This window comes from Neolamprologus multifasciatus, chromosome 17 (assembly GCF_963576455.1).
Source record: "Neolamprologus multifasciatus chromosome 17, fNeoMul1.2, whole genome shotgun sequence".
NCBI classification, from domain to species: Eukaryota; Metazoa; Chordata; class Actinopteri; order Cichliformes; family Cichlidae; genus Neolamprologus; species Neolamprologus multifasciatus.
This window is the reverse complement of record NC_140455.1, coordinates 1423650-1450270: the sequence shown is the minus strand read 5'-3', so window position 1 is coordinate 1450270 and position 26621 is coordinate 1423650. Positions and strand designations below refer to the sequence as shown.

Here is a 26621-nt window from a genome sequence, read left to right as displayed (position 1 = left end):
TTTCCGGCTCTTTTTAGAGATCCGGCTCTTTCGGTTCGGCTCACTAAAAAGAGCCGGCTCTTTCGGCTCCGAACCGGCTCTTCAGGTTGTTTTGTTGCTTTAATTTATTTATTATTAACAATAATATAAAATTATGCACAAAAGGAATTACTAACATAAAAAAAGTGGTTTTATTTATATATGTTTATATATAAATATATGCGGTGGCCCCTAGAGACAAAACACGTACAAACTCCAAATCACACATTTCTAGCATGAACTGAACTTCCAAAGCAGAGCTACTAGATCACTTAAATTACACAATTGAAAGCATGTGTGTATTGTTTGTGTATTTATACACAAGCACTCATATATATTCAAATAATAAAAAATAAAAAAAAGTTAATTTACCTGTTACTACCACAAACCAGATCTGGTCGTTGGTACTTGCTGGCTTGTGTAGCCACTAGGTAACAAAAGCTCAACACTGCGCCCTAGCATCCTGGAGAACTTCTGTTGTCTTTTGTACGTGTTTTGAGTTTTTACATGCTTCGGAGTTTGTACGTGTTTTTACGTGCTTCGGAGTTTGTACGTGTTTTTACGTGCTTCGGAGTTTGTACATCTTTTTACATGCTTCGGAGTTTGTACGTGTTTTTACGTGCTTCGGAGTTTGTACGTGTTTTTACGTGCTTCGGAGTTTGTACATCTTTTTACGTGCTTCGGAGTTTGTACGTGTTTTTACGTGCTTCGGAGTTTGTACATCTTTTTACGTGCTTCGGAGTTTGTACATCTTTTTACGTGCTTCGGCGTTTGTACGTGTTTTTACGTGCTTCTGAGTTTGTACGTGATTTGAAGTTTGTATGTGCTTTGTCTCGAGGGGCCACCGTAAATATACTTTTATTTATTCACTCCACATAAAATGTAATAAATAAATCATAATACAAAAATCAACTATTCACATTTCAAATTTTAACTATTTAAATTTTCAGCTTTTTCCTTTTACAAATTTAAAGTGAAACAACACAAAACACTGCAAACCACAACACAATTAAATATAAATTAAAATATGAAAACAAAAAGAAGATACATATTCTGTCATATGGACCTGCATGAATAAACTTTCTGAATCCTTTATCATCTGCAACCGAAAATAGTTGTGGATGATTACTATACCTTTCTAATGTGACGTTGTTGTCCCTGGCTCTCTTGCTCTCTCTCTCCCTCTGTGTCTGTTCCTGTGCTACTGAGTGTAACTACCGCCCCTCCCCCCTCTTCCCAGCATAAAGCACAAGGCTCGCGTGTGGAGTGAAGCGGAAAAAAGTGCGAGAGAGAAGGTGAGAGAAAAAAAAAAAAACCCACGTGACGGCTCGCTATAAGGAGCCGGCTCGCGTCGTTCACGTCAAAGAGTCGGCTCTAAGAGCCATTTCGTTCGCGAATGACCCATCACTAGTGCTGTGGCGCGTGTGCTGTGTGTGTGTTTGGGGGGGAGTGCCTGGGAAGCAGCGGTTGTCTGGGCTTTACATCCTGTTGTAAAAGTGCAAGTAAGGTTATTTGCATGTCTTTTCCCCGAAACGTGTTTGAAGTGAAGACGCTAATTATTCTCAGCGCATTTGCATTCGTTGATAATCAGATAAGCTCGGAGGAAAGCTTGTTAGCTGGCTGCTTATTCTCCATTCATTCTCGGCGTAGGCCGCCTGCTTTCTTTGTCAGAGAGAAAAAGCTAGCGGTAGCACAGTCTGCTGTTAGCTAAACGTATTGTTTAACATGGTAAACTTCCTAATAGCTCATTCTGTTGCTGTTAAATTATATGCATGCATTAATTTTACATCAGGTGGTCGCCAATTTCTACAATGTGTTGAATTTAAAGCACTCAACCAGAGACTTGCACTGAAATAAAAGCTAATCTCGCTTCCGCTTTGTCAGAAAATGTGATTAGGATGTAAATAGTCACATTGAAGTCGGCCATTGTAAGTCTAATTCTCGGCATACAGACAGAGAGAACTAGAAAAGCTTACTGTACGTATTTATTGCTCCTCTGCACTGTGTTTATGTTCGCTTATTTTCGTTTTATGTATGTTTATGCGATAGGAGGACTTAATTTTATCCAAAATGTTAACTGTCAAACATAAACATTGATATCAGCAGCATCTGTCCAGTATTAGTTACTTTTATTAATAATATATTTCAGATGTAGTTAAGACGCTCCGCAAGGTTTTGAATGTAACCCTGAGCATCTTTGAATATAATAATATAAGTCAACAACTGCCGATCATCCATCCATCCAGCTTATCCTTTTCAGGGTCGCGGGGGGGCGCTGGAGCCTATCCCAGCTGTCATAGGGTGAGAGGCGGGGTACACCCTGGACAGGTCGCCAGTCTGTCGCAGGGCCAACACACAGGGACAGACAACCATTCGCACTCGCATTCACTAGCACATTCACACCTAGTGGCAATTTGGATTATCCAATTAACCTATCCCCAAGCTGCATGTCTTTGGACGGTGAGAGGAAGCCGGAGGGAACCCATGCAAACACGGGGAGAACATGCAAACTCCACACAGAAAGACTGATGGTGGAATTGAACTCAGGACCTTCTTGCTGTGCGGCAACAGTGCTAACCACATTGCCACTGTGCTGCTTACTGCCGATCATACTGGTGAAATTTCTTCAAGACATCTCTGGTGTACCTGCTACCTTTACAGTGTTGAAACCTTTTCCATTTCCTTCTATTGTTTTTTCTTTAATTTCCGTTTCTAGTTTGTTGGCCTTAATCACATTTACAGCTCTGTATTCAGCCAAACAACTTATATAAATGCTCTGCTAAATCAATCGAGTTTTAATTTATTTGAATTAAAACTTGAACTAACGCTGATTTTCTGAATTTGTCTTGATTCAGAAAAGAGCTGGTCGCAATTATCCAGAACACAGGATGATTGTTTCAGACTGCTGTGGGTTACATTTTAAAACACTGATTACGTGTACACAAAGACATAAAAGTGGAAACGCAACAAATCCTCAATGTTGAGATTTAGTTTTCTATTATGTATGAGATTCCTTCCTGTGTGTCCTGCATACTGGTGCAGCATTTGACCTTTATGCACTGAACAGATGCATTACTTAAATGGTTCTTGTTTTTCAGCGGTACCTGTGGTGTTGTGTGCGTGTTGTGTGTCTGCGAGGTGTGCTTGCCGTCCGAGTGAGTTCAAGTATGAAGAGGGGCAAGAAGGCAGAAGAGGCAGCTGCGGAAGGAGAAAATGACACCGCCTCTGGTACTACCAGCATGCCCTGATGAACTGAAATGGATTTTTCCTTTACTATAGATAGATTTTCCAACATCATCTATTATCCAACCCTGTGCTATTTGTCTTTCATTTCACAGCTCCTTCAAAGAAAGCAAAGGCAGCCAAGGAACCAGAGGCTCCGATACTGTATGATGACCCTCCTGACAAAATGACCAGCAAAGATGGACGCAACGCAAACATGAAGATCACGTCGTGGAATGTGGATGGGCTGAGGGCCTGGGTTAAAAAGAAGGGCCTGGATGTGAGTTTGCTGTCTGGAGAAGCATTAATTAGCTAGTTTTGAGACTGACTGATACTAACAAGCACATTTGTCTTTTCCCAGTGGGTGCGAGAGGAGGATCCAGACATTTTATGCCTACAGGAGACAAAGTGTGCAGAGAAAGCCCTCCCTGCTGAAATCACCTCAATGCCTGAGTACCCTCACAAGTACTGGGCTGCATCAGGTGACAAGGAGGGTTACAGTGGGGTGGCTATGCTCTGCAAGACTGAACCCATCAAAGTGACCTATGGAATTGGTAAGGGGGAACTTTGTGTTCTGCTTAGTTATTTATGGTGCCTAGAAATGGCAAAAAACATGTACAGCAACATTTTAAAGATGTGTAATCTTCTATGTTTGAAGTAAATGATTATTTGAAATTAGTAGTGGATAACAGCAAATAGGGACTGTTTAGCATGAAGCCCCATTGGTAGTTTAGGTCCTCCCATAATGAGCACATTGTGTGATTACCAGATTCCTGCTGTTGAAAAACTGTTTTTGCCTTATCAGTATTTTAGATGAAACCAACAGAGACATTTTTAGTATGCTTTACCAACACATTAAACCTATACAAACAGTTTAAGTACTGGTGAAGCAGCTGACTTAATTCTGACTAATATTCTAGGCAAAGAAGAGCACGATAAGGAGGGCCGTGTCATCACTGCCGAGTTTCCCAGCTTCTACCTGGTGACGGTATATGTGCCAAACGCTAGCAGAGGCCTTGTTCGCCTCGATTACCGCAAAACCTGGGACGTGGACTTCCGGGCGTACCTGAGTGAGCTAGACATGCAGAAGCCCCTGGTGCTGTGTGGAGATCTCAACGTTGCTCACCAGGAGATCGATCTGAAGAACCCCAAGGGGAACAAGAAAAATGCCGGCTTCACCCCCGAGGAGCGCGAAGGCTTCAGCCAGCTACTGGCGGCAGGTTTTGTCGACAGCTTCCGCGAGCTCTACCCCGAGCAGACCAACGCCTACACCTTCTGGACCTACATGATGAACGCCCGCTCAAAGAACGTGGGCTGGAGGCTCGACTACTTTGTGCTGTCGTCCTCCCTGCTGCCGGGCTTGTGCGACAGCAAGATCCGCAACAAGGCGATGGGGAGCGACCACTGCCCTATCACTCTGCACATAGCTGTGTAAGCTCACTCTGAGTTCAACAGGCTTTGCATAACCTTCAGTCTGTTCATATGTCTGTTTCAACTTGTATACTCCGGTCACTCTGAGGTGTCTTCTCTATGTGCTGCTCAAACTCACTCTTATAGTGAAATCAGCGTTTCAGCTTGGTAGTTTAGGACATACTTTCTTGTACTTTTCCCCCCTCTCTACATAAAATGCCCTTCCTTCCTGTAACTGAATTCTGTCCTTAAATGAGATCCAAATTTCTTTTGACAATTTTATAACAAATGCAACACTAAATAATCAAAATGTGTAAGCTAATTTTCAGGAACTGCTAGATATTTGTTACTGTGTAAAATGAATCAACTGCTGTTAAAAGAAAATAACGTGTCTTGTTGTAAACATTTTTTTCCCAAACCTTGGTTAAAGTTTCTGTTGCCACACTTACCAATAAAAGACTGAATTTCTATAGTACCTTGTTACTTTTATTATTTGAGGAATTCAAGCCAAGATGACACAAACAAACTTCTAGTCAGTGTTTTTTACCTGCAACACAATTCAAATGCAGTCAATACAATGAAAATCATTTCTATGGAAACTTCATGACGTGTGTCCTCTGATGCATTTTCAGATTATAAGACTGCCTGAAACCCTTCCCACATTCTCCGCAGACATAAGGTTTCTCCCCAGAATGTGTTCGCTGGTGTCTTTTCAGGCGGTTGGCACTCAGGAAGCTCTTGTCACACTCGTTGCAGGCGTATGGTCGGACTCCGGTGTGGTAACGCAGATGGATAGTAAGGTAGCAAGACTGAGTGAACTTCTTGCCACAGTGGGGACACTGGAAGGGCTTGTGGCCTGTATGGAATCGTTCGTGCTTCAAAAGCTCGGCGTGGGAGAAGAAACCCTTCCCACAATCAGAGCAGAGGTACGGCCTCTCACCTGAATGCGTCAGCTCGTGTCTGACAAGTGTTGCCTTGTACACAAAACTCTTGTCACACTGTGAGCAGCTGAAAACGTTTTCTCTGGTGTGGCAGCGCTCGTGTTTCTTCATGTTGCGTTCTCTCTTGAAGCTCTTGCCGCAGAAAGAACACATGAATGGCATTTCCTTGGAGTGGATCTTCATGTGGCTCAGAAGACCTCCCTTGTAGAGGAAGCCCTTGCCACACTGTGTGCACGTGTGTGGCCGTTCTTTCTGATGAATACGCTGGTGTGCAGTAAGAGCTGCTCGGTAGGCAAAGCTCTTTCCACAGTTGCAGGTATGGACTCGTTCCTCCTGGTGAGTCTGGAGATGCCTGTTGAGGTAGCTGGCACAGCTGAAACTCAAATCACAGCGAGGACATTTGTAAGAATCCTCTGACTTGCCGGCATCCAGGCTGTGGGTCTTTAGGTGCCTCACCAGTGCTGACTTCCAGGTGAACGCGCGCCCACAATCTGAACACAGGTACTCCCCATTTTCCATGTGGGTGCTTTTGTGCTCTTTCTGAGCAGCCAGGGACTTGAAGGCTTCCCCGCAGATCACACACTCGTACTGGCGTCCCAAGGTATGTGTCTGCTTGTGCCTCTCCAGCGACTGTTTGAAAGAGAAATGGCGCCCGCACTGGGAGCACGAGAAGGGCTGCTCACCTGTGTGGATGCGCTGATGGGCTTTTAGTGAGGAAAGGAACCTGAAGCTTTTCTCGCAGTCTGCACAATTAAAATTTCCCTCTTCATCTGCGAGTGCCTGAAGAACTGACTTGTCCTCAGTGATCTCAATGGAGTGAACGTCATAGATGTGCTGCTGATCCTGTGCTTGTTCTGAGTGATGGAAGGAGCACTCGGGACAGGAGAAAGCAGCCGATGAGCTGTCTGCTGCAGAACCTGACAAAATGATCATAAATGAGAGTTAAAAAAAAAAAAACATACTAAAAATAAAACAAAACCAATGTTGGATAAATTGTTATAACTTCTGTGTTTTAACAGTTACATGCTTTTATATTTTTTGTTGTTTAATAAAGGTACTTCAGGCTTATTTTCACTGCTATGCACAATAAGAGGCCACAGATACGCCTAGCCTGTGACCCTAAATGCCATATGACAGTTATATAAAGCACATTAAGGTGACTTGTTTTGAACAGCTCTATATAAATAACCCTTGAGTTAAAGTAAACTGAATGACATGATTCAAAGGTGACGAAGCTTTATTAGATATGTCATAATATAATACTTATGCTAAAAAAAGTTGACTTTGAGGGGGTCAGGTGGAGTTTTTTCCCCCTGTATTTTATTTGGAATTCAAAGTAATTCAATTTTTTTTCTAGCATTAAAAAACTAAGCTCTCCTGTTTCCAAGTAGTTCATTATGTGGCAGCCTGACTTCGCACTGGCTTCATCAATCCTACCTTCATGTACAGTTTTTAAAATTAATTTAAGACTGTACCGATAACACAGCAGGAATATTGACCAGGACAAGGTGAACTGGTTGTTCCACAGTTGAGGATAAACCTCCAGATGACCTTGCTTTTGCTGTCAGATCCCCTGTGCCATGAAATCACCTGCCCAATGAGCCAATCCTAACACAATCAGTGACCTCCTTGATCACTTCTCATGCACACCCTTGTAGATTTGCGTTTATGTGATTTTTTTTTAATGATCGCCCTTTCTTTTACTATTTCAATTTCTTAATGGATTTTTTATTCCTTTATTAGTGTGCTTGGGTTTTTAAAAAGGTGCTATATTAATAAAGTTATAATTTCTACATCTATTAATACTTTGACATTTATAATATTATATAAATAAACTTTCTATTCAATCTTATTTATGAATTGTTCTCTCTGGGATTTTGTATTAATGGTGCAAAGATTCAGTAACTTCAAAATGCTAAAGAACACTTGCTCTCATTAGCATCCTTCGACGAGACCACAGGTGACCCATATGAGTGTTCTGCACTGTAAAATAAAAGAGAAAAGAGACATTAATCAAAAATGATTTCCCATTATTTTTATACTCAATCATATGTACAACTACACTTGTAATAAAAAGTGTAAGCAAAACAGGATGTTATGTTTCAGAGAGCATGCATCATGCCACCACAACAAAATCTGAAACTAGCTAAACCATATCTAAAACACGACGCATCAAAAGCAAGTTTTTACCAGCTTAAAGGCAAAGGCTTCAGTGGAGGAGGGTTTGCGCTCGTGATCTCTTTCCTGCTTTTAGTCATCATTTGCTTCTGTAAATTTATCAGCTGGATCTTCATGGTTGGTCTGCGTTTGCGCCCACTTGTGCGAACCTTGACTGGAGTAGTGACATCATTGTCAGGTTCAGAGATGAGACCCTGAGGCTCTCTGCCCTTATGTTGCTCACCGTCTGGGCTGCAGTTATCATCTGCCTGCACCTGGCACTGCAGTTCAGAGAGTTCAACATTAGCCTCACTGATGTTGGCCTCGGCCATCGCAAAGTCTTTCCCATCTTCACAGCGGTCTGTAGGCACGTTTGCAGTCTGCCCATCAGTGTGAGTTTTTAGATGCCTCGCAAGCGACAGCTCCCAGTTAAATGTCTTGTTGCACTGCTGGCAGGTGTAAACGTAGTCTTTCATGTGCGTTTGCTTGTGCTCAGTGCGTGCTGACAGGGAGTTGAAGGTCTTTTCGCAGATGAGGCAGTTATACTTGCGCCCAGTTTTGTGTGTGTGCCGGTGTCTGTCGAGGGACTGCCTGAAGGAGAAGCAGCGGCCACAGTCGCTGCAACGATGAGGGCGCTCCCCGGTGTGGATGACTCTGTGGGCAATTAGTGAAGATGCAAACTTGAATTTCTTTTCGCAGTCAGGGCAGTCATGCGGCCCCGCAGGCATTACAGGCTGAGGGGATGCCGAGTCAACCATGTTCACTTCTGAATGGGCGTTTGATTTTTCTTGTCTTTCTTTCTCATCTGCTTCACCAGACCCCTCTTCCTTGGCTCTCTCTTCAGCAAATGTGACCAATGAATCTTCAGCCACTGCATTAGCACCTCTTCCTTCAAAGCAGTGTTCTCCCATCAGCACTTCAATATCAGTGCTTGGACCCAATTCAACCTCTGCATAATCAGTCACTGCGATTATTTCAACTGCAATGTCATCCACAAATGTCACAGTGTGTGCGTCTTCACTGGTACCCTGTGGTGGATCTGACTCGTTGGCCTGTTCTATACATTTTGATCCTCTGCTGGGGAGGACTGCAGAGAGTGAGGAAACGATGCTGTCGCCCATACTTGAAGGTGGAACTGCACAAACGGAATGAGGTAGATTCATGAGTTACTTCCACTGGTTTGCACAAAAATGTAAAATACAATTGATGCGATTGCAAGAAGTGACTAACCATGTTGCTCTAAATGCGCAAGGTTTTTGTGGTGTTGGAGCAGATTTTTCAGATCTGCAGGTTCACAGGCTGCATGAACACAATCCTCCAATGCAGAAGATTCAGCTCTGAGCCAGGACACAGTCTGTGGTAAAGGTAATAAATATGCAGTATACTTGAATTAATTACCTAAACACAGGTTTGAACGTCAAAAAAGCTTAAAAACAACCTGAACCATTGGTATTATCAAGTAAAATGTGCCTTTACTGTAGTTCAGGCATTATTAGTACAAGTGATTACATAAATGAAGAGGCCTAAATCCTCAGTTCCTAAACAGTGTTACTAATGCACGTGGCACGTTAATAGCAGTGGCATAATGTAGTATGTATTAACACTATAAAATTATGCACAAAAAGAATTACTAATGTAAAAAAAAAGTGGTTTTATTTATATATAAATATATACAGTGACCCCTAGAGACAAAGCACATACAAACTCCAAAAATCACGTACAAATTCCAAAGCACATTTCTAGCGTTAACTGAACTTCCAAAGCAGAGCTACCTAGATCACTTAAATGACACAATTGAAAGCATATGTGTATTGTTTGTGTGTTTATACACGGGCACTCATATATGTTCAAATAATTTAAAAAAAATGTACATTTACCTGTTATTACCACACACCAAATCCGGTCGTTGGTACTTGCTGGCTTGTGTAGCCACTAGGTAACAAAGCTCAACACTGCCCCCTAGCATCCTGGAGCACTTCTGTTGTGTTTTGTACGTGTTTTGGAGTTTGTACGTGCTTTGTCTCTAGGGGCCACCGTAAATATACTTTTATTTATTCACTCCACATAAAATGTAATAAATAAATCATATAATACAAAAACCAACTATTTACATTTCAGCTTTTAACTATTTAAATTTTCAGCTTTTTCCTTTTAAACAAATTTAAAGTGAAACAACACAAAACACTGCAAACCACAACACAATATAAATTAAAATATGAAAACAAAAAGAAGATGCATATTCTCTGTCATATGGACCTGCATGAATAAACTTTCTGAATCCTTTATCATCCGCAAATGAAAATAGTTGTAGATGATTACTATACCTTTCTAATGTGACGTTGTTGTCCCTGGCTCTCTTTCTCTCTTTCCCTCCCGCTCTGTTCCTGTGCTACTGAGAGTGTAACTAACGCCCCTCCCCCCTCTTCCCAGCACAAAGCACAAAGCTCGCGTGCGGAGTGAAGCGGAAAAAAAGTGCGAGAGAGAGAGGGTGAGAGAAAGAAAAAAAAAAAAAAAACACGACTCCCAATAAAGTGCCGGCTCGCGTCGTTCACTTCAAAGAGTCGGCTCTAAGAGCCGTTTCGTTCGCGACCGACACATCACTATCAGGAACACTCATTTTTCCCCTCATGACCAGTGGCTACAAGATGATTGTGGACTGGTCTTTAGGCCTGACTGACTGGGGCCTTATTCACTTGATCCTACATTGTCACCATGATTGTCCAAAATGGCAGACAACTTAATGTCACATCTCTATAAAACCTCAATACATCACTATCACCATGACTGTAATAATAAACACAAAGTAGAATTGCCAACTTTCTGACATCAAAGACTCAAATTACTGAAGCTTCATATATGCTGTATTAAACTGCATTAAACTTAAGAGCTGTACCAAATAGCTGTAAATATACAATTAATCGGGTGGTTTTTTTGGTAATTTTGTGGGAAACCTCCATATAACACTTCCTTTATATTACCACATCAGTACAATAATCCTATATAGTGACTCACTAAATCATAGTAATTTATTGAACAAATTTTATTGTTACTCAGTTTTAGGAGTTAAGTGTCACACTGTATTTATCAGTACAACACCTCTCACCTGCTCAACGTCAGGAACAGGCAGCAGTTGAGCCAGTCGACAGTAGAACTCCCAAAACAGCGTCTGCAGATCACGGTCATACTGAGGTCCAAACTCTGCAGGAAAGACTTCCTGTGATAAAAACAATGTTACTGGAACCCAAATAAAAACCACACCCAGGCATTGCAGCAGTGTAATATATTATTTTAACATTTTAACCCCTAAAAATAATACATTTTGGATATTTTGTTTCTGTCATCATTATTATCTTTTATGGCATTTTCATTCATGCATTCTTAATTACAGTAAACAATAAAGAACATGGTGTATTGTAACTTGATAACAATAATGACAACAGAAATCTGCTTCATAGGACGTTTACTGTCACTACAAATAACACAATTGGGTGCATTTGGTTTAACGGGTTCGAAATTATGCTGCCTCACCGTGAAAAAGTCTTGTCTCTCTTCAGGGTCTTTGAGGAGAGTCTGAATCAACTCAAGAAAGGTAACTGTAACATCTTCCTCTTTTGAGGCTTCTATCTGCAACACATGTTTAAAATTATGTTCCTCATAAAGCCATGACTAAGCAGATTAAGGGTCAAACACAGGTGTGCTGAATATGAAAACTTAATCTATGTGTATAAACACTCACATCTACCAGGGTGGCGTGTGGCGATTTAACCTTGTCCAGGTAAGGCATGATAAACTCAGGTTTCACAAGGTCTTCATTTCGACACAATTCAAGAATATACTGTTGAGGGGAAGAAAATAAGTAGAAAAGCCCTTTGTTCACAGCACAGTTTACTAGTCATGTAGTTTATCTGCATCCATGAGGGTGATGAGCCTAAAGCCTTATTTATTTTTTATTTTTTAAATAACTCGCATTAGTACTCACTCTAGCTCTTAACCCTAGGTTCAGTTGAGTCCTGTGTTTGCACATTAGCAGCTCAGGGACCATATCCACCACCAATGAGACAAACTCTGCCACCTTCCAGTAGTTCATCACGTCCTGTTTCTTTAGCACCTGCCACATTGATGCTGTCATAAGCTGCAAAGGAGATACCAGAAGGCGCAGTGATGCCAGAGGTAATGAGTCACCTGTAAAGAAAAAGAAACCACTAAAATCTGTACTTCCATTTATGCTTAACCAAAAGCCCATCATTTCAGACTATCCAATTTTTAAAAAAAAAAGAAAAAAAAAGGTTGCATGCCCTGTAAAATGTAATTAATAACAATGAAATGTAATTATGTATGCAAATAATTTACATCTTATATTTAATTGAGAATAGGACAAAAATTGTATATAGACACCATATTGGAAAATCACATTAGCTTGTGATGTTAACGATTACATTACAGTAAAATATATATATGATTTTGGGATGTAAACTTTAAGTTATCATTTACAGTTACTTCCGAGACATTATGTGATTTTTTGTATTGAATAATAAAAAACGGTATAATCAATAAAACAAATGTGGTGTTAGACAATAATATTCTGTAGTTCACAGTGAGCAAAAGCGTTTTCGTTCATTAGCTACTGGAGCTTTTTGTTTTTGAATGCAACCTCCAAGTGAATGTTCAACAACAACAATGTTTCTCAAACTCCGTTACCTTCATTTCCCCCATGTTTGCTACCTAGTCTGTACATTCAGCATTCACGTTCATAAGACATGCGTGTAAAATTATTTGTCAAGGTAACCTTAGCACTAAGGAATAAGACAATAAGCTAGCATACAGAGCTAATTTCAAAGGTATGTTGTATACTTAAGCTAATTTTGCTAGGAACGAATCCCTAAATGTCTGCGTTAACCCAACTGTGACCTGCTCCTAATTGTTTAGAAAATGTGTTTTAGTGTGTTAAGTGTTCCTCCACAAACCGACCTCTGGAGGTGGCCATTAAAACCCCTGAATCCATCTTCTTCTCGGATCGGTGCTGAAAAGTTTGAGTAGCTGCTATTAGCTGTTAGCTTGACAACTACCCACACAGCCAGAGGAAGACACAGCTCTGAACGCGGTCGTTATCCAACTGGAAGCTCTTTTCTAAATTAAGCGAGCTGCTAGAGGAAAAACGTATGATATATTAAAAACACACATATTTACATGATACATGTTGCATTTTTGTTGCTAAGGGCTTCTTCTTCTTTATATATATATTTTTTTACGTTACGTTACATTCTTCGTCTTGTTACCGCCATCTGCTGGAGATTCTTTGTATCACGTCCTATGTTCCCCCAAATAAACTTCTTTTGCCCCCCACCCCTTTTTTTCCAAATAACACTGATGACAAATTATTATATTTCTAAACTTAATATTTTCATACACATAATTTAGACCTCATACAACTGAATCCTTGGGCCTATTTCACACTCGTTGACATTACAAAGTCCCACACACCACCACACAGCTGTGATTATGAACGACTGGCTCATATTAAGCCGCACGACGTCTTCATGGAGTCTGCTGAGTGTGTCCCGTCGGCTCTCGGGCGCTTACCTTTCAATAACACCGTATTGAAAAAACTACCAATAGATGACTCGGACCAACCCGGGTCTCGGGTGGTGCCAGAGGCTTGTTTCTCCCGAATTCGGGCTCTCCAACCGCTGGTCCGACCTGTTTTTGTGGCACTATCACAGTCAGCACTCTCTCTACTGGGCCTGAGTGCGCAGGAGGTGCTCAGCGATCCTCTGGGTCCGGAGTATTTGAGCGGCTCCAGGCTGTTGCCGGGCTCCGAGCCAGCGGCGCACTGCTACTGCGGGCACCAGTTCGGGCTGTTTGCGGGTCAGCTCGGAGATGGGGCTGTGATGTATCTCGGTGAAGTGGAGTCTTGTGCACACGGGAGATGGGAGGCTCAGGTGAAAGGCGCAGGAGTCACACCTTACTCCAGGTATTGTTTGCTTCCCTTAACCTCCTAGGACCTGGCGTCCACATATGTGGACACCACGTTTTGGGTTGTCTAGACCAAAATACTAAATTTTGCTCTACAAGAGTTCAGGTCTTAGGAGGTCAATGAACACGTGAATAATCTCAGTTTTCAAACATTATACAGACTCATCTCATGGACAAAGTTGATATTTATACATCCGGGACCGTTTTTCTTCTTGCTAAATGATAAATAGGGTCACTTCAGTAAGTGACATAGCAAACATTAGTATAGCTCACGTGAAAGCGTTCACCCGGGCAGAGCTGCTTAAGAGATTAACTGCCTGGCACACATTAAACGCTGCTCAATAGCTGTGTGCCTGGTACAAATAAACGCATCCATCCTCTCCACCTTATTTGATTAGTGTAGGGGTGTTCAATTAAAAGTTAAGGAGGTTAAGCAGAGAAAGTTTCCTCTAACAGAGGTCCAAAATATCATACTATTCCAAAAGTGTTATATGCACAGCAAACATCTGACTGTCAACTAAAAGAAAGAAAGTAGCTATAATTCAGCAGTCTTAATCCATTATTTATTATTATTTTCACACTGACCTGGGGGTAAAGAGCTTTTGAAAAGGTTTTCTTCAAATTAAAAATAAATCAGCAAATAAATAACGAAAGGATGTAGTTTTTCAATCTTTCCTAACCACATTTCTAGCACTCGAAGAAAAACCTTTTTCCCATGGCTTCCCAGTGGATGAAGTTAGCTTAAAAAAAATCTGCTTTAAGGACCATTGGATGCAGCTGAAGTTAAGGGGGAAAACCCCTCTCAGATTATAAGAATTGTGCTAGTATTATGACTTGATTGGAATTGATCATAAATTATCTCAGCCTTTGTTTGAGTTGCTAAAATAGCTTGGCCACTTGACGGTTACTGAGAGCTGAATAATCTGACATATATATTTGGATTTTCTCAGAGACGGCGATGGCAGGAAGGTGCTGCGCTCCAGCATCAGAGAGTTCCTTTGCAGCGAGGCCATGGCTGCCTTAGGGATACCCAGCACTCGTGCAGCATCCCTTGTCACCTCTGACCTTTATGTCAGCAGAGATCCACTCAACAATGGTCAATGCATTCTTGAGCGCTGCTCAGTTGTCCTTCGTGTTGCTCCTACATTCATCAGGTTGCCACACAGGAAGCAGTATAGAGAGAAAAATATAAGTAATAATGGTGTTTTTAAAAAAACGGATGCTATCATGGCTCTTTCTCTCTTTTTTTTTTCTTTTTTGAAGGTTTGGCTCTTTTGAAATCTTTCTGGGCCGAGATGAATTCTCAGGTCTGCAGGGTCCCAGTGCCGGGCGGGATGATATCCGTGCTCAGCTGCTGGATTATATTGGTGACACTTTTTATCCTCAAATTCAGCAGGCTCACAGCATCCGGAAAGACAGGAATTTGGCTTTTTTCAGAGAGGTGAGAACTAACAAAAATTTCACGTGTTTTACTCTCCATTTAGGTTGATTCATTCCATGCTGGTGTGTCAGTTTTCAGTTTCTACTTGTTTATTTTCAGGTGATGACGCGAACTGCTAGGCTAGTGGCCCAGTGGCAGTGTGTTGGCTTTTGCCATGGTGTCCTTAACACAGACAACATGAGCATCCTGGGTCTTACCCTGGACTATGGCCCCTTTGGCTTCATGGAGAGGTATGCAGCGGGAAGTAGAAGCCTTACAGTCTAACTATGCAGTGTTTGGAGACATAGTAACTGAAAATTACATTCTGTGCTTGTATTATATGATACATGATGACCGTCTTTCTGTGTTTCAGATTTGATCCAGACTTTGTCAGCAATGCCTCAGACAAAAAGAGGCGCTACTCGTACCAATCACAGCCATCTGTGTGCCGCTGGAACCTGGCTCGCCTAGCTGAGGCGTTGGGCTCTGAGCTTGATCCAGCAGAGGCAGGAGCCGTCCTGGATGAATTCATGCCCACGTATAAGGCGTTCTACCTATCTATCATGAGGAAAAAGCTGGGCCTTGTAAGAATAGAAGAGGTAGAGGACCGAGAGCTTGTATCAGATCTGTTGCGTGTCATGCACAGCACAGGTAAAAAAAAAAAAAGATTCTTGGAAGCCTAATCATTAAACCACCTATATGTCCTCTCCCTCTCCCTCTGTCACCATTGTGCTTTGGTATTATGCCTTCCAGGTGCCGATTTCACAAACACCTTCCGCTTGCTGAGTCGTGTCCCCTGGCCTGAAGAGGGCGATAGTGAGAGAGCCACTGTGGGCTCAGTGGTGGACCTCATCCTAGAGCAGTGTGCCTCTATTGAGGAGCTAAAGGTGGCTAATAAGCCAACAATGGAAGATCGGTGAGGGGGTGTATGGTGGCTGATGTTCTTTTCATAGAACAACCAGAACATGTATACAAGTTCTGCCAATTGCCCACCATATACTCCCAATGCTACTCGAATCCTTGCTTACCACTGTAGTTTCAAATCGTTACATCTGTTTTTCTTTTTATATGCTAGCAATTTGGGAGCCAATCTTACCAGGATAATCTGTAAGTTAAATTTAAGCTTTCTGGTATTTTAAATGGGTATATTGTGGAAGACTCTAATATGTATATATGGAAAAACCAAGAAGCACTAGAGGTGGACTTAACCCTGGAGAACCCATGGGGTCAGAGCCGGCCCCATTGGTTTTCTAGGGAAACCATGGGGTCAAAATTGACCCCATGGGTTCTCCAGGGTTAAAATGAACTTTAAACATAACCATGTCTCTTTTTAGTGAACTGGCAATGATCCTGTCTCTGGCACAAACCAATCCACTCATGTTTGGGATGGTGGCAGACAGCCCAGGTATGACCGAACAACTTGAATTATTGGGCCGACTCAAGGAGCTCGTCGAGACCAACCAAGATGACCTTAAAAGGAAGCAACGTGATGACTGGATCCACTGGATTGGCCGATACAGGTATGAAAAGAAAGCCAGAATTTTTTTTATGGCTTCTACAAAAGCGGCTGGTGCAGCACATTAATTGAAAAGCTTATTTGGTCCCTAGATCCCCCAATCTGCAAGAGCACTGAGGGTACTTGTGATTGATTGTGTTGCACTCTGATTTGTTGGAATAGCATCGCTGACGAATGTTTGCCAGAAAAACTGAAAAGAAGATGCAAAACAAAAGAATAATTGTTGTACTCTACATCAGCGGTCTCTAACCTTTTTTGCACCATGGACCAGTTTATGTTCGACAATATTTTCACGGACCGGCCTTTAAGGTGTAGCGGATAAATACAACAAAATAAAACCAAAAAGAAAGAAGATTTTTTTCATAACACACGGGAAAAGACCCAGGGAAACCGAGTTAACAATAAAAACGATTAAAAAAAACACTAAAAACCGATAAAAACCATGAATTTTACACCTGAGCCTCAACTTTCATGGCCCAGTACCAAACGACTCACGGACCAGTACCGGTCCATGGCTTGGGGGTTGGGGACTGCTGCCCCACATCAAACTCATTTTATATAGTGGGCAGCACACATCTTCACACACCCGCGTTCTCTGTTATCCATTGGGGCAGATGGGCTGGGAGAAGGTGTTAGCCGTCCGATTGGGGTCTGGGATGTGGGGCCTCCCTGCTGCTGCGGAGCTGGGGGCAGTCTGCTTGCCTCCACCCCAGGGGAAAGGGTAACACCTCCTGGGTCTCCTGGGTGTGGTTTCCCCCTCTGGGGGCGAGGGTACCTGGACCTGGGGTATAGAGTATGTTTGGGGAGTGTGATTGTGTGTGCAATATGTATTTGTGTCTGTTTTTATGTTGGGTGAGTGCCGAGTGTTTGTATATGTGTGCATGAGGGTGGGAATGCACGTTTGTGTCTGTGTGTGCCTGTTTGTCTGCATCTATATGTCAGGTCAGGTCTCAGACGCCACCTCTCTGGGAACATCTCAGGCCCTCCAAAGTATGGAGGCCTATCTCCCCTCACCACACTCCCTGCTGGTTGCTGATGCCCTCAGGCGTCGGTGCGTTGGTGGTTCTTGGTGTCCGGGGCTGGCTGCTCAGGTATATACTGGCTGGATCTCCTCCATGCCTGCTTGATGCCCTGGGGGACGGGGCTATGTCTCCCTACACTCTCTAGCAGATCATCACATGGAGAAACCTTTTGAATACAAGCGCGGTCATCCACACAGGTGTGCACACGGGTGTGCACTGTTCATAGACACAAAATACACCTTTCTTGGCTGCTACCTCAAAGCACATTGTGCTGTTGGTCCTGCGTGCTGCAAAACAATATTCAATATTTAGTATTTACTGTTATTTACACTTAGCTAGATTAATGCGATGGTGTTGTGTTTATTATGTTGCGCTCTTTTTTTTTTTCTTTTTTCTTTTTTTTGCATGTTTTCTGTCTTTTTTTCTCTCAACAGGTGATCCGGGAGATTTTTTTTTCTTTTTAAGTGTCCTTTCTCACTGTCCCTCTTCCCCTCTGTTTTTCTTTTCCTTCATCTTTCTTTCTCCCTTTCCTATCCCCCAGACATGTCTGTCCTGTTTGTAACAACTGAAAATAAAATAAATAATAACAACAAAGGTCGATCAAATGGACCAATACAGCAAGGCCGTGATCTATATATCTATCTATCCATCCATCCAATATGAAACAAAAAGCTTTTTCTGCTTATCCAGTTCAGGGCTGTAAGGTGGCTGGAGCTGTGAAAGGCTGAGTACATCCTGAACAGGTTTCCAGTCTGTTGCAGAGCTCACACAGAGAGACTGGCAACCACCTGGGCTCACATTCACACCTAAGGGAAATTTAGAATTGCCAGTTTAACCAAACATGTACGCCTTGGGACCATGAAAGGAAGCTAAAGTACCGGAAAGAAGCCACGTATAAATAGTACATGCAAACACCGCACCACAGTGCTGCCTAGCTAAATATCTATTCATGCTGATTTCATGTTTCAGATTGTATGAATCAGCAGGAATATCTGTTTTACCCCCCATCATTTTTCTACCATCTTGCATTTTTATGTGTTTAAATCTCAGGATGCGTTTAGGACGGGAGTGTGATAGCACAAGTGACTTACCTGTTATCATAAAGGAGCGACTCAAAGTGATGAACGGCATCAACCCCCGTGTGGTCTTACGCAATTACATTGCTCAGAATGCAATTCAAGCTGCAGAAAAAGGAGACTTCTCTGAGGTTAGGCAACATTTTTTTCATGAAACTTTAATGTAGTCCTTAAGGAGTGTGAATTTCTCATTGAAGTGCTTGTTTACCTCAGCATTAGTCCGTCACTAGGTGGAGAAAAACATGTTTCAGTCATCACCTGCCTTGTTGCATGTCTAGCAGCTGTTTCATTTCTTTGAGTGAACTTATTGTACCTCCAGTTACAGGTCATTTAAAGGTTATTGTCAATGTGTCCTGCAGATTGTTAGGGTTCTCAAAGTTCTCGAGAAACCATATTCTGATCCTGAAACTTTGTTTGGACCTGATGGATGTGGTGAGATGGAGCACAGTGGGGCGGAGCTGGATGTTGCATATGACGGGAAGCCTCCAGCCTGGGCACAAACACTTTGTGTCACATGATCCTCGTAAAACCTCCCAAGCAGGTGGAGGAAGGTCTGTAGGACAGCAATTTTACAAGCAAATGATATCTGTTGTTGCCATTTTGTTATCAACAACTCACTTATTTTCCATTTTCTCCTCAGACTTTATTTCCTGCTTCCTGTTGGGAGGATGTGATGCAGTCCTCTGTGTTCTGGTGTTCATTGTTGTGCATTTAGTTTGGTATTTGTGTGATCACACGCTTTTATTTCAGTGTGCAAATGTGTCTGATGAAAAGAGTAAAAAATAGACAAACAGAAATGTCACTGCTGATGAAGTATGATGGCTCAGGCTACCAGTCACACAATGATCTGCCTGGGCTTGAAACACAAATGAACATCAGGATATAGCTGTAATAGTAACAAAATTAAGAAGTTTAAACTGCTGAACATGATATAATTAGTGGCATAAGCATGTGAGAATTTGTGGGTATTAGTTAATAGCAATATATTGTTTGTTAAATAACATGATTTTAGACCTGTTAATTAAAGTCCCAATAAATCATTTGCAAATAATAGCCTGTATACTTTACAGCATTTCATTCCTCATTATTTTGTAATTTCTCAAATGTGTTTATTTTTTATCATTTGTTCACTATAATCATGTACATGTCTTACATTTACTCAAAAATAGTAATAGCAATACAGATAGATGACCGTTAGTAAGAAAGCCAGTGTGATTTTAGTTACATACCATCTAGGGCTGGGGTCTCAAAGTCCAATCCTTGAGGGCTGGTGTCCTGCAACTTTTTCATGTGTTTTCATGTTGCAAAACCTCTGAATAAAATTAGGTCATTAGCAAGAGTATAGAACCTGACTGCATGCTGAAGTGGCAACCCCTAACCCTACTCAAGTAAATTGTAAAGTACTTTTATTGCAGCATGTTCATTCACTTATGTGCTGCTGTAACATGAATCAAATGACTAAATTGCCACCTCAGCATGCAGTGAAGTTCTATTGAGTCTTGCTAATGACCCTACCAATTATATTCAGGAGTGCTGCAACAGGGACACATGGAAAAGTTGCAGGACACCAGCCCTCGAGCACTTTGAGATCCCTAGATTCTAGGGATAATGGAGCACAACAAGTAGATAAAGGGAGTTCCTGTTCCAGTCATCAAATCATAGTATAGCCAGTTTTTCAATAAAGTAGGATTTATTTAATCATATTTATATAAGAGAAATGTAAAAATAACCGCAAGCATAGCTAAAATAATAATAATACAACATGTATTACTACCTAAACCTAAGTAAAAAGTAGCTGTCATGCAGACCCCTAAATGGAGAGAGATATTAACAAAAAGCTACCCTTCATTTAGGGCTGCACAAAACATTACAAACCAAAGGCATGACGGGAACTAACAAAACCTAAACTAAAAGCTAAAACACAAAACACTACATGAAACATGGAAGTTCATGGAACCTGGAAAGTGAAGCAGACAAACCGACAACAAACAGAGGAAGACAGAGGACTAAATACACAAAGGGGTAATGAGGGAATGAGGACCAGGAGGGAAACACAGCTGGGACTAATCACACACACACAAACTCAATTGAATTGAATTGAATTGAATTTTATTTATATGCCGCCAAATTACAACAACAGTCGCCCCAAGGCACTTTATATTATAAGGTAGACCCTGCAATAATAGATACAGACAAAAACCCAACAATCATATGACCCCCTATGAGTAAGTGCTTTGGCGACAGTGGGAAGGAAAAACTCCCTTTTAACAAGAAGAAACCTCCAGCAGAACCAGGCTCAGGGAGGGGCGGGGCCATCTGGTTGGGGGTGAGAGAAGGAAGACAGGATAAAGACATGCTGTGGAAGAGAGACAGAGATTAATAACAAGTACCATTCAATGCAGAGAGGTCTATTAACACAAAGTGAGTGAAAAAGGTGACTGAAAAGGAAAAACTTAATGCATCATGGGAATCCCCCAGCAGCCTACGCCTATTGTAGCATAACCTCCGGCAGAACCATGCTCAGTAAGGAGCGGCCATCTGCTGCGACCGGTTGGGGTGAGAGAAGGAAGACCGGATGAAAGGCATGCTGTGGATGAGAGCCAGAGATTAAGAACTAATGATTAAGTCCAGAGAGGTGTGTAAATGGGTAGTGAATAGGAAAGGCGACTGAATAAGAATTACTCAATAGATGATGGAAATTGCAGCATAACTAAGGGAGGATTCAGGGTCACCTGATCCAGCCCTAACTATATGCTTTAGCAAAAAGGAAAGTTTGAAGCCTAATCTTAAAAGCAGAGATACTGTCTGTCTCCCGAATCCAAACGAAGCTGGTTCCACAGAAGAGGGGCCTGAAAACGGAAGGCTCTCCCTCCTATTCTACTTTTAAATACTCTAGGACAGGGGTGTCAAATTCAATTGCACAGGGGGCCAAAACTCAAGGCACACTTTAGGTCGCGGGCCAAACAAGATAAACATTTATTGAACACACTAAAACAATGTTTTTTAAACATAAATATGAACAAAAACAGACAGGAATATTATTCCAGATTAAATAAACTTTAAAAAATAAACTTTAACTTTAAATATTTTGCTCTCCATAAAAATATATCCTGTCAAAATAAATAGAACAATAGAACAGTGGGTGTCTGATGTGAGTCAGACACCCACTCACATCCTGGGTCATCTGACCTCAGGAATTCGCATGATAAGGTGGGGCCAGGTTTCACAATGAACTCACCCGAAACTCTGGCTGATTGGGACCCACACCCAGGTCCACACCTTGGCTCAGGCGATTAGAGGATCATCAGGGGGTCCTTTTGTCCCTCTGTGGGGGGAAACTCCCACTAGGTTTATATCTGGGACTCTCCACCATTTGACCTTAGAACTGAAGAAGCTTCTCGGATGAGAGGTGAAACGTCTTCAAGTAACTTAAAGAAGTCCAGACGCTTTTCTTTGCAAGCTCCTTTGACTACGATGACTTGGATGACTGAGAACCTTCACAGACATATATACAGACAAAAGTCAAGACACTATTTAAGGTTTTGCCCTTTTCAATGATGTACCGTCCTTCTTTATCTTTTATTTCTTTAAAGAGTTCGAATGACAAATTGTTCGCCATAAGAATGGCCACCCCTCTTTTATGGCTGTTGATATGGGAGCTATAATATGTTTTTCTATATCCAAGTTTCTTTAATTTTTCGTTCTCTTGTGGTGACAAATGGGTTTCCTGCAGAAAGATTATATCCTTACTTTCTTTTTAAATTTTTGTTAATACTCTGGCTCTTTTAATTGGATTTCCCAGGCCGTTAACATTAAGTGACATCAATTCCAAACACTGTGACATAGTATACTGTTGTATAAGTAAAATGATCCTCCACCATTGACCTCGAAAACAAACAAAACCTAAACCAAAACACGGTAGGACAATTAGATGAACAATTAAAGAGAACTGTAGAATTCAAAACTCGAACAACATTGCAATATGACTCTCAATATGAGGTAAATAACACACCCCCACACAATGATGAGAGGGAGAGCCACACCGAAAGTGAGGGCCCTCTCTTAGAATCAGTGAGAACTCCGATCTGAGTCACACTCATCCTATCTTAAGTTGTTGGCTACCTCAAGGTAGAACGATTATAAACAACTAGAACCATAAAGAACATATTCATTATTGAGGAAAGGCAGATACACATTTGAAATGTTTTTCTGCCCCCACACCGAAATAGTTTCTATAAAGTCAAACCCTTCTCTGAAGTCAAGTTGTTCTGCGTTGGAACTCTTGTAGTTTGTCGCGCACTCTCTGAATGGCTCCGCTGTTGCTTCTCCGAGTCACGGGTTGCCATGGTGACGCTTGCTCCAGTTGCTCTAGTAGAGACGTAGGGTCGAGTCCTCCTCTTTTGCATGGCTCCTCCACCGTAAATCCCCTCCGCTGCATCTCTCGTACCGCTTCCGCCGGACTGTGGTACTATTGAGGGCCCGTGTCCCAGTGGATCCGGAGTTTTGTGAACGGAGATTGGAATCGTACGCCCTTTTGTTTAAGAGCGCTTTTCACTTCTCTATATGCACGGCGCTGTTGTACTACCGTAGCAGTGTAATCATGGTTGAAACCGATGGGTTTGTCTTTGACGAGGATCTTCTTCTGCCATGCGTTTCTGAGGACGGTTTCCTTTGTTTTGAACTGAAGAAAACAGACGACAATGGAACGGGAAGCGGCATCAGCACCTGGCTTAGGACCAAGGGATCGGTGAGCCCGTTGTATTTGTGGGTCAGTGCCATCAGGTATTAGCCTCTCTCTTCTGATCACATTTTCAACAAAGCTCATTACCAAGCTGCCCTCTTCTCCTTCGGGGACTCTGTAGATTCGCAGGTTATTTCTTCTCGATCTAGACGGAAGGTCTTCTAGCCTTTTGGTTAGTTTCCTCTGCTCCATTAGTGATTGTCTCAGCGCGTCATAGGCCACCGCTGGCCAGCTTTCAAGCCCCGCCACTCGTGTTTCGGCTTCCTCGAGTTTCTCGCCATATTCTTGGACCACTAGCTTGTTAGCCGAGAGCTGTTGGTTTGTGTCTTCTTTGAATTTCTTTAGGTCGTCTTTCAACTCACACCTGAAGTCTTCTTTGAATGCGTTGAAGTCAGCTTTCATCTCCGTCCGGAGGTCAAAGATTTGTTGGCTGATATTTTTAATGCCCTCTTGCAAAGATTCGAGATTGGCCCCCTCGCCATTTTCTTCATCTGAGTTAGCCATATCAGCAAGGTTTTTCATTTATTCTTTGAGCAGAAGTTGGCCATCACACAATCCAAGAAAAACTGAAATCAACTCTGAAGGAAAAGTATCAAAACATTAATGAGGGGAATGCAGATGAGGGGGAAACAGTTTACCTAAAGAAAATCTACACGGAGCTGCACATGATTGAAGGAGCCCGGGGAAGCTTCAGTGATGAGCATGAGGTCAGACAGCAAAGGCTCCATCAAAATCCATCAAAGCTATCAATATTTTCAAACCCAAACCCAATCAAAATAAGCGAATCAGAACAGTTCTTACCTTGGGTATTCCTGGAATGGGAAAAAACAGTCTGTGCTCAGAAGTTTACACTAAGCTGGGCAGAAGGAGTAGAAAATCAGGACATCACCTTGCTCTTTCCGTGAAATAAATACCACTATAGGTAAGAACGACTACAGCCTAATGCAACGTATCCATCAGTTCTTTCCAGAGACGAAACCTCTTGAGAAGCTGGAAGAAAACAGCAAAGTTCTCTTCATCTTTGATGGCCTCGATGAGACTCTTCTCCCCTTGCATTTTAAACACAACAAGGTCTTGATGGATGAGACGGCCCCACTCGATGTGCTCATCACAAACCTCATCACTGGAGATTTGCTTGGCAATGCACTCATCTGGGTTACCTCCAGACCTGCGGCAGCCCACTGTATCCCTTGAAAGCACATCCACCAGTGGACAGAGGTGAAGGGCTTTGGTAATGACCAGAGGGAAGAATACTTTAAGAGAAGTTTACATGATGATAGCCTTGCCCTCAGGGTCATCAACCATGTAAAATCATCAAGAAGCCTATACATCATGTGTCAAATACCAGTTTTCTGCTGGATCACTGTTACTGTGATGAAGAAAATGGTCCGCAAAAATATGACAGGAGTTATACCCAACACTCTCACTGAGATGTATGCATATCTCCTAATCTGCCAGACGGACCGAATGGTTAAAGGACACTATCCATTGAAAAGTAACAATGTCCTATTGAAGTTTGCAGAACTTGCGTTCCGTCAGCTGGAGAAAGGAAGATCAGTCTTCTATGAGGCTGACTTGAAAGAATGTGGCATACATGTCAAGGAGGCAACCATCTACTCAGGGGTTTGCACAGAGATCTTCGTAATGGAGGGAGGAAACAGACGAGAAGTTTTTAGCTTTGTACACTTGACCATCCAGGAATTTTTAGCAGCTGTGTATGCCCATTACTTGTACATGAAAAGAAAGGAAAATGTTTTTCTTTGATACCTGAAACGGATTTACACAAGATGGCAATACAAGTCTGTATTCAATTTTCATAAAATACCTTGTACAGAGGGCCATTGGGACGTCTTTCTTCGCTTCCTTCTGGGACTCTCGCTGAAATCAAACCAGGAGCTTCTCTGTAAAATACTGGATTTGGATGTAGAAGGAGAGGAAGATGTATCAAGAATAATCCAGTTCATCAAGGAAAAGATCAGTGAAGAAGCAGAAGCCAACCTCAACTTGTTCCACTGTCTGAGTGAGCTCAAGAAGCAAGCTTTAGTGCAGGAGGTTCAAAGTTTTGTGAGCTCTGGGAGGCTTGATGCCAAAAAGATGTCTCCAGCTCAGTAGTCAGCTCTTACGTTTGAGCTGATGACATCAGAGACAACTGAGGAAGAGTTTGACTTAAAGAAGTACATAAAATCAGAGGAGGGAATGGTGAAGCTGCTGACAGTAATTACTTCCTCCAAACATGCTCTGTAAGTTTAGCCACAAGACGATATTGTTAGTTTCAGTCATTCTCCAACCCTCAGACAAACTGAATTTCTATGTAACAATGCAAACATTCTTTGATCTTTGCATGATTACTTTCTTGTACAAAATTTAACAAGGATAAAACATGCTTTTCTCTTTCAGGCTAAATCATTGCAACCTCATGGAAAACTGCTGTGAAGCTTTGGCTTCTGCACTTAGCTCAACCTCCTCTCATTTAACAGCTCTAGACCTAAGTGAGAACAAGCTGAAGGATTCGGGGGTGAAGTTGCTTTCTGCCGGATTAAGGACTCCACATTGCAAACTGAAGAGTTAGAGGTTTTGTTAGCAGTGTTTAAGAAATTATACGATGCACAACATGTCTCTGAAAACAGAACAGAAACCTTTCTTCTTCTGGCCAGAGGACTTGTGGTCTGAGTTTGCTGTTTGCTCTCATGAGTAGTGATGCGCGAATCATGAACGAATTGTTCAATACTCGAGAATCACTTTACTGACTCATGAATCATGATTCACAAGCCCAACCGACTCACTGACTCATCCCTCTTGCTGTTAGCAGCAATATATCTAGCTTATAATTAAAATTGTGGAGAAAAACACAACATCCAGTATCTTAACAAAAAAATTTCTGCTCTGAACTGGAAGAAAAAACCCTGAGTAGAAGCTCACATCAAGACAATAGCTCCTTGGTTCACAGTACCATCGCTCTGCTAACATGCTAACAGCACATTTCAGCTACTCACCCCCTCCCTCCTGTGCTCAATCGTAGGGTAAGCGAATCACTCAGGACTCACTAACCCCTCCATCCTGTGCTGAATCATAGAGCGAACGAATCACTCAGGACTCACTAACCCCTCCATCCTGTGCTGAATCGT

The 26621-nt window shown here is 42.0% G+C and overlaps 3 protein-coding genes and 1 pseudogene across 4 annotated transcripts; 3 read left to right on the top strand and 1 right to left on the bottom strand.

Moving 5' to 3' along the window:
* Window positions 1–1434: 1434 nt before the first annotated feature.
* apex1 (APEX nuclease (multifunctional DNA repair enzyme) 1) lies at window positions 1435–5125 on the top strand. The gene is made up of 5 exons (XM_085138236.1): window positions 1435–1520; window positions 3117–3246; window positions 3357–3520; window positions 3602–3794; window positions 4161–5125. Exons 2-5 carry the CDS (start codon window positions 3186–3188, stop codon window positions 4673–4675), a joined length of 933 nt encoding a protein of 310 aa, XP_084994362.1. The 5' UTR covers window positions 1435–1520; window positions 3117–3185; the 3' UTR covers window positions 4676–5125.
* On the bottom strand, window positions 5115–12956 carry LOC146498668 (uncharacterized). The gene is made up of 9 exons (XM_085138226.1): window positions 12717–12956; window positions 11728–11930; window positions 11485–11583; window positions 11277–11372; window positions 10852–10962; window positions 8979–9102; window positions 7782–8883; window positions 7522–7574; window positions 5115–6508 (listed from the first exon to the last, which is right to left on the bottom strand). Exons 1-9 carry the CDS (start codon window positions 12748–12750, stop codon window positions 5241–5243), a joined length of 3090 nt encoding a protein of 1029 aa, XP_084994352.1. The 5' UTR covers window positions 12751–12956; the 3' UTR covers window positions 5115–5240.
* A 231-nt stretch (window positions 12957–13187) lies between these two features.
* Window positions 13188–20158, top strand: selenoo2 (selenoprotein O2). 2 transcript variants are annotated; one of them, XM_085138231.1, is made up of 10 exons: window positions 13188–13719; window positions 14672–14875; window positions 14985–15162; window positions 15262–15392; window positions 15515–15792; window positions 15895–16057; window positions 16476–16661; window positions 18730–18886; window positions 19115–19306; window positions 19396–20158. In XM_085138231.1, the coding sequence occupies exons 1-9, from the start codon at window positions 13286–13288 to the stop codon at window positions 19280–19282; spliced, it is 1899 nt and encodes a 632-aa protein (XP_084994357.1). In that variant the 5' UTR covers window positions 13188–13285; the 3' UTR covers window positions 19283–19306; window positions 19396–20158. The 2 variants fall into 2 exon arrangements, with proteins under 2 accessions (XP_084994357.1, XP_084994358.1); XM_085138232.1 differs by lacking the exons at window positions 18730–18886; window positions 19115–19306; window positions 19396–20158 and adding exons at window positions 16217–16248; window positions 18221–18723 and having other exon boundaries at window positions 15895–16028.
* A 3780-nt stretch (window positions 20159–23938) lies between these two features.
* LOC146498666 (NLR family CARD domain-containing protein 3-like) lies at window positions 23939–26065 on the top strand (annotated as a pseudogene).
* The last annotated feature ends 556 nt before the right edge of the window (window positions 26066–26621 follow it).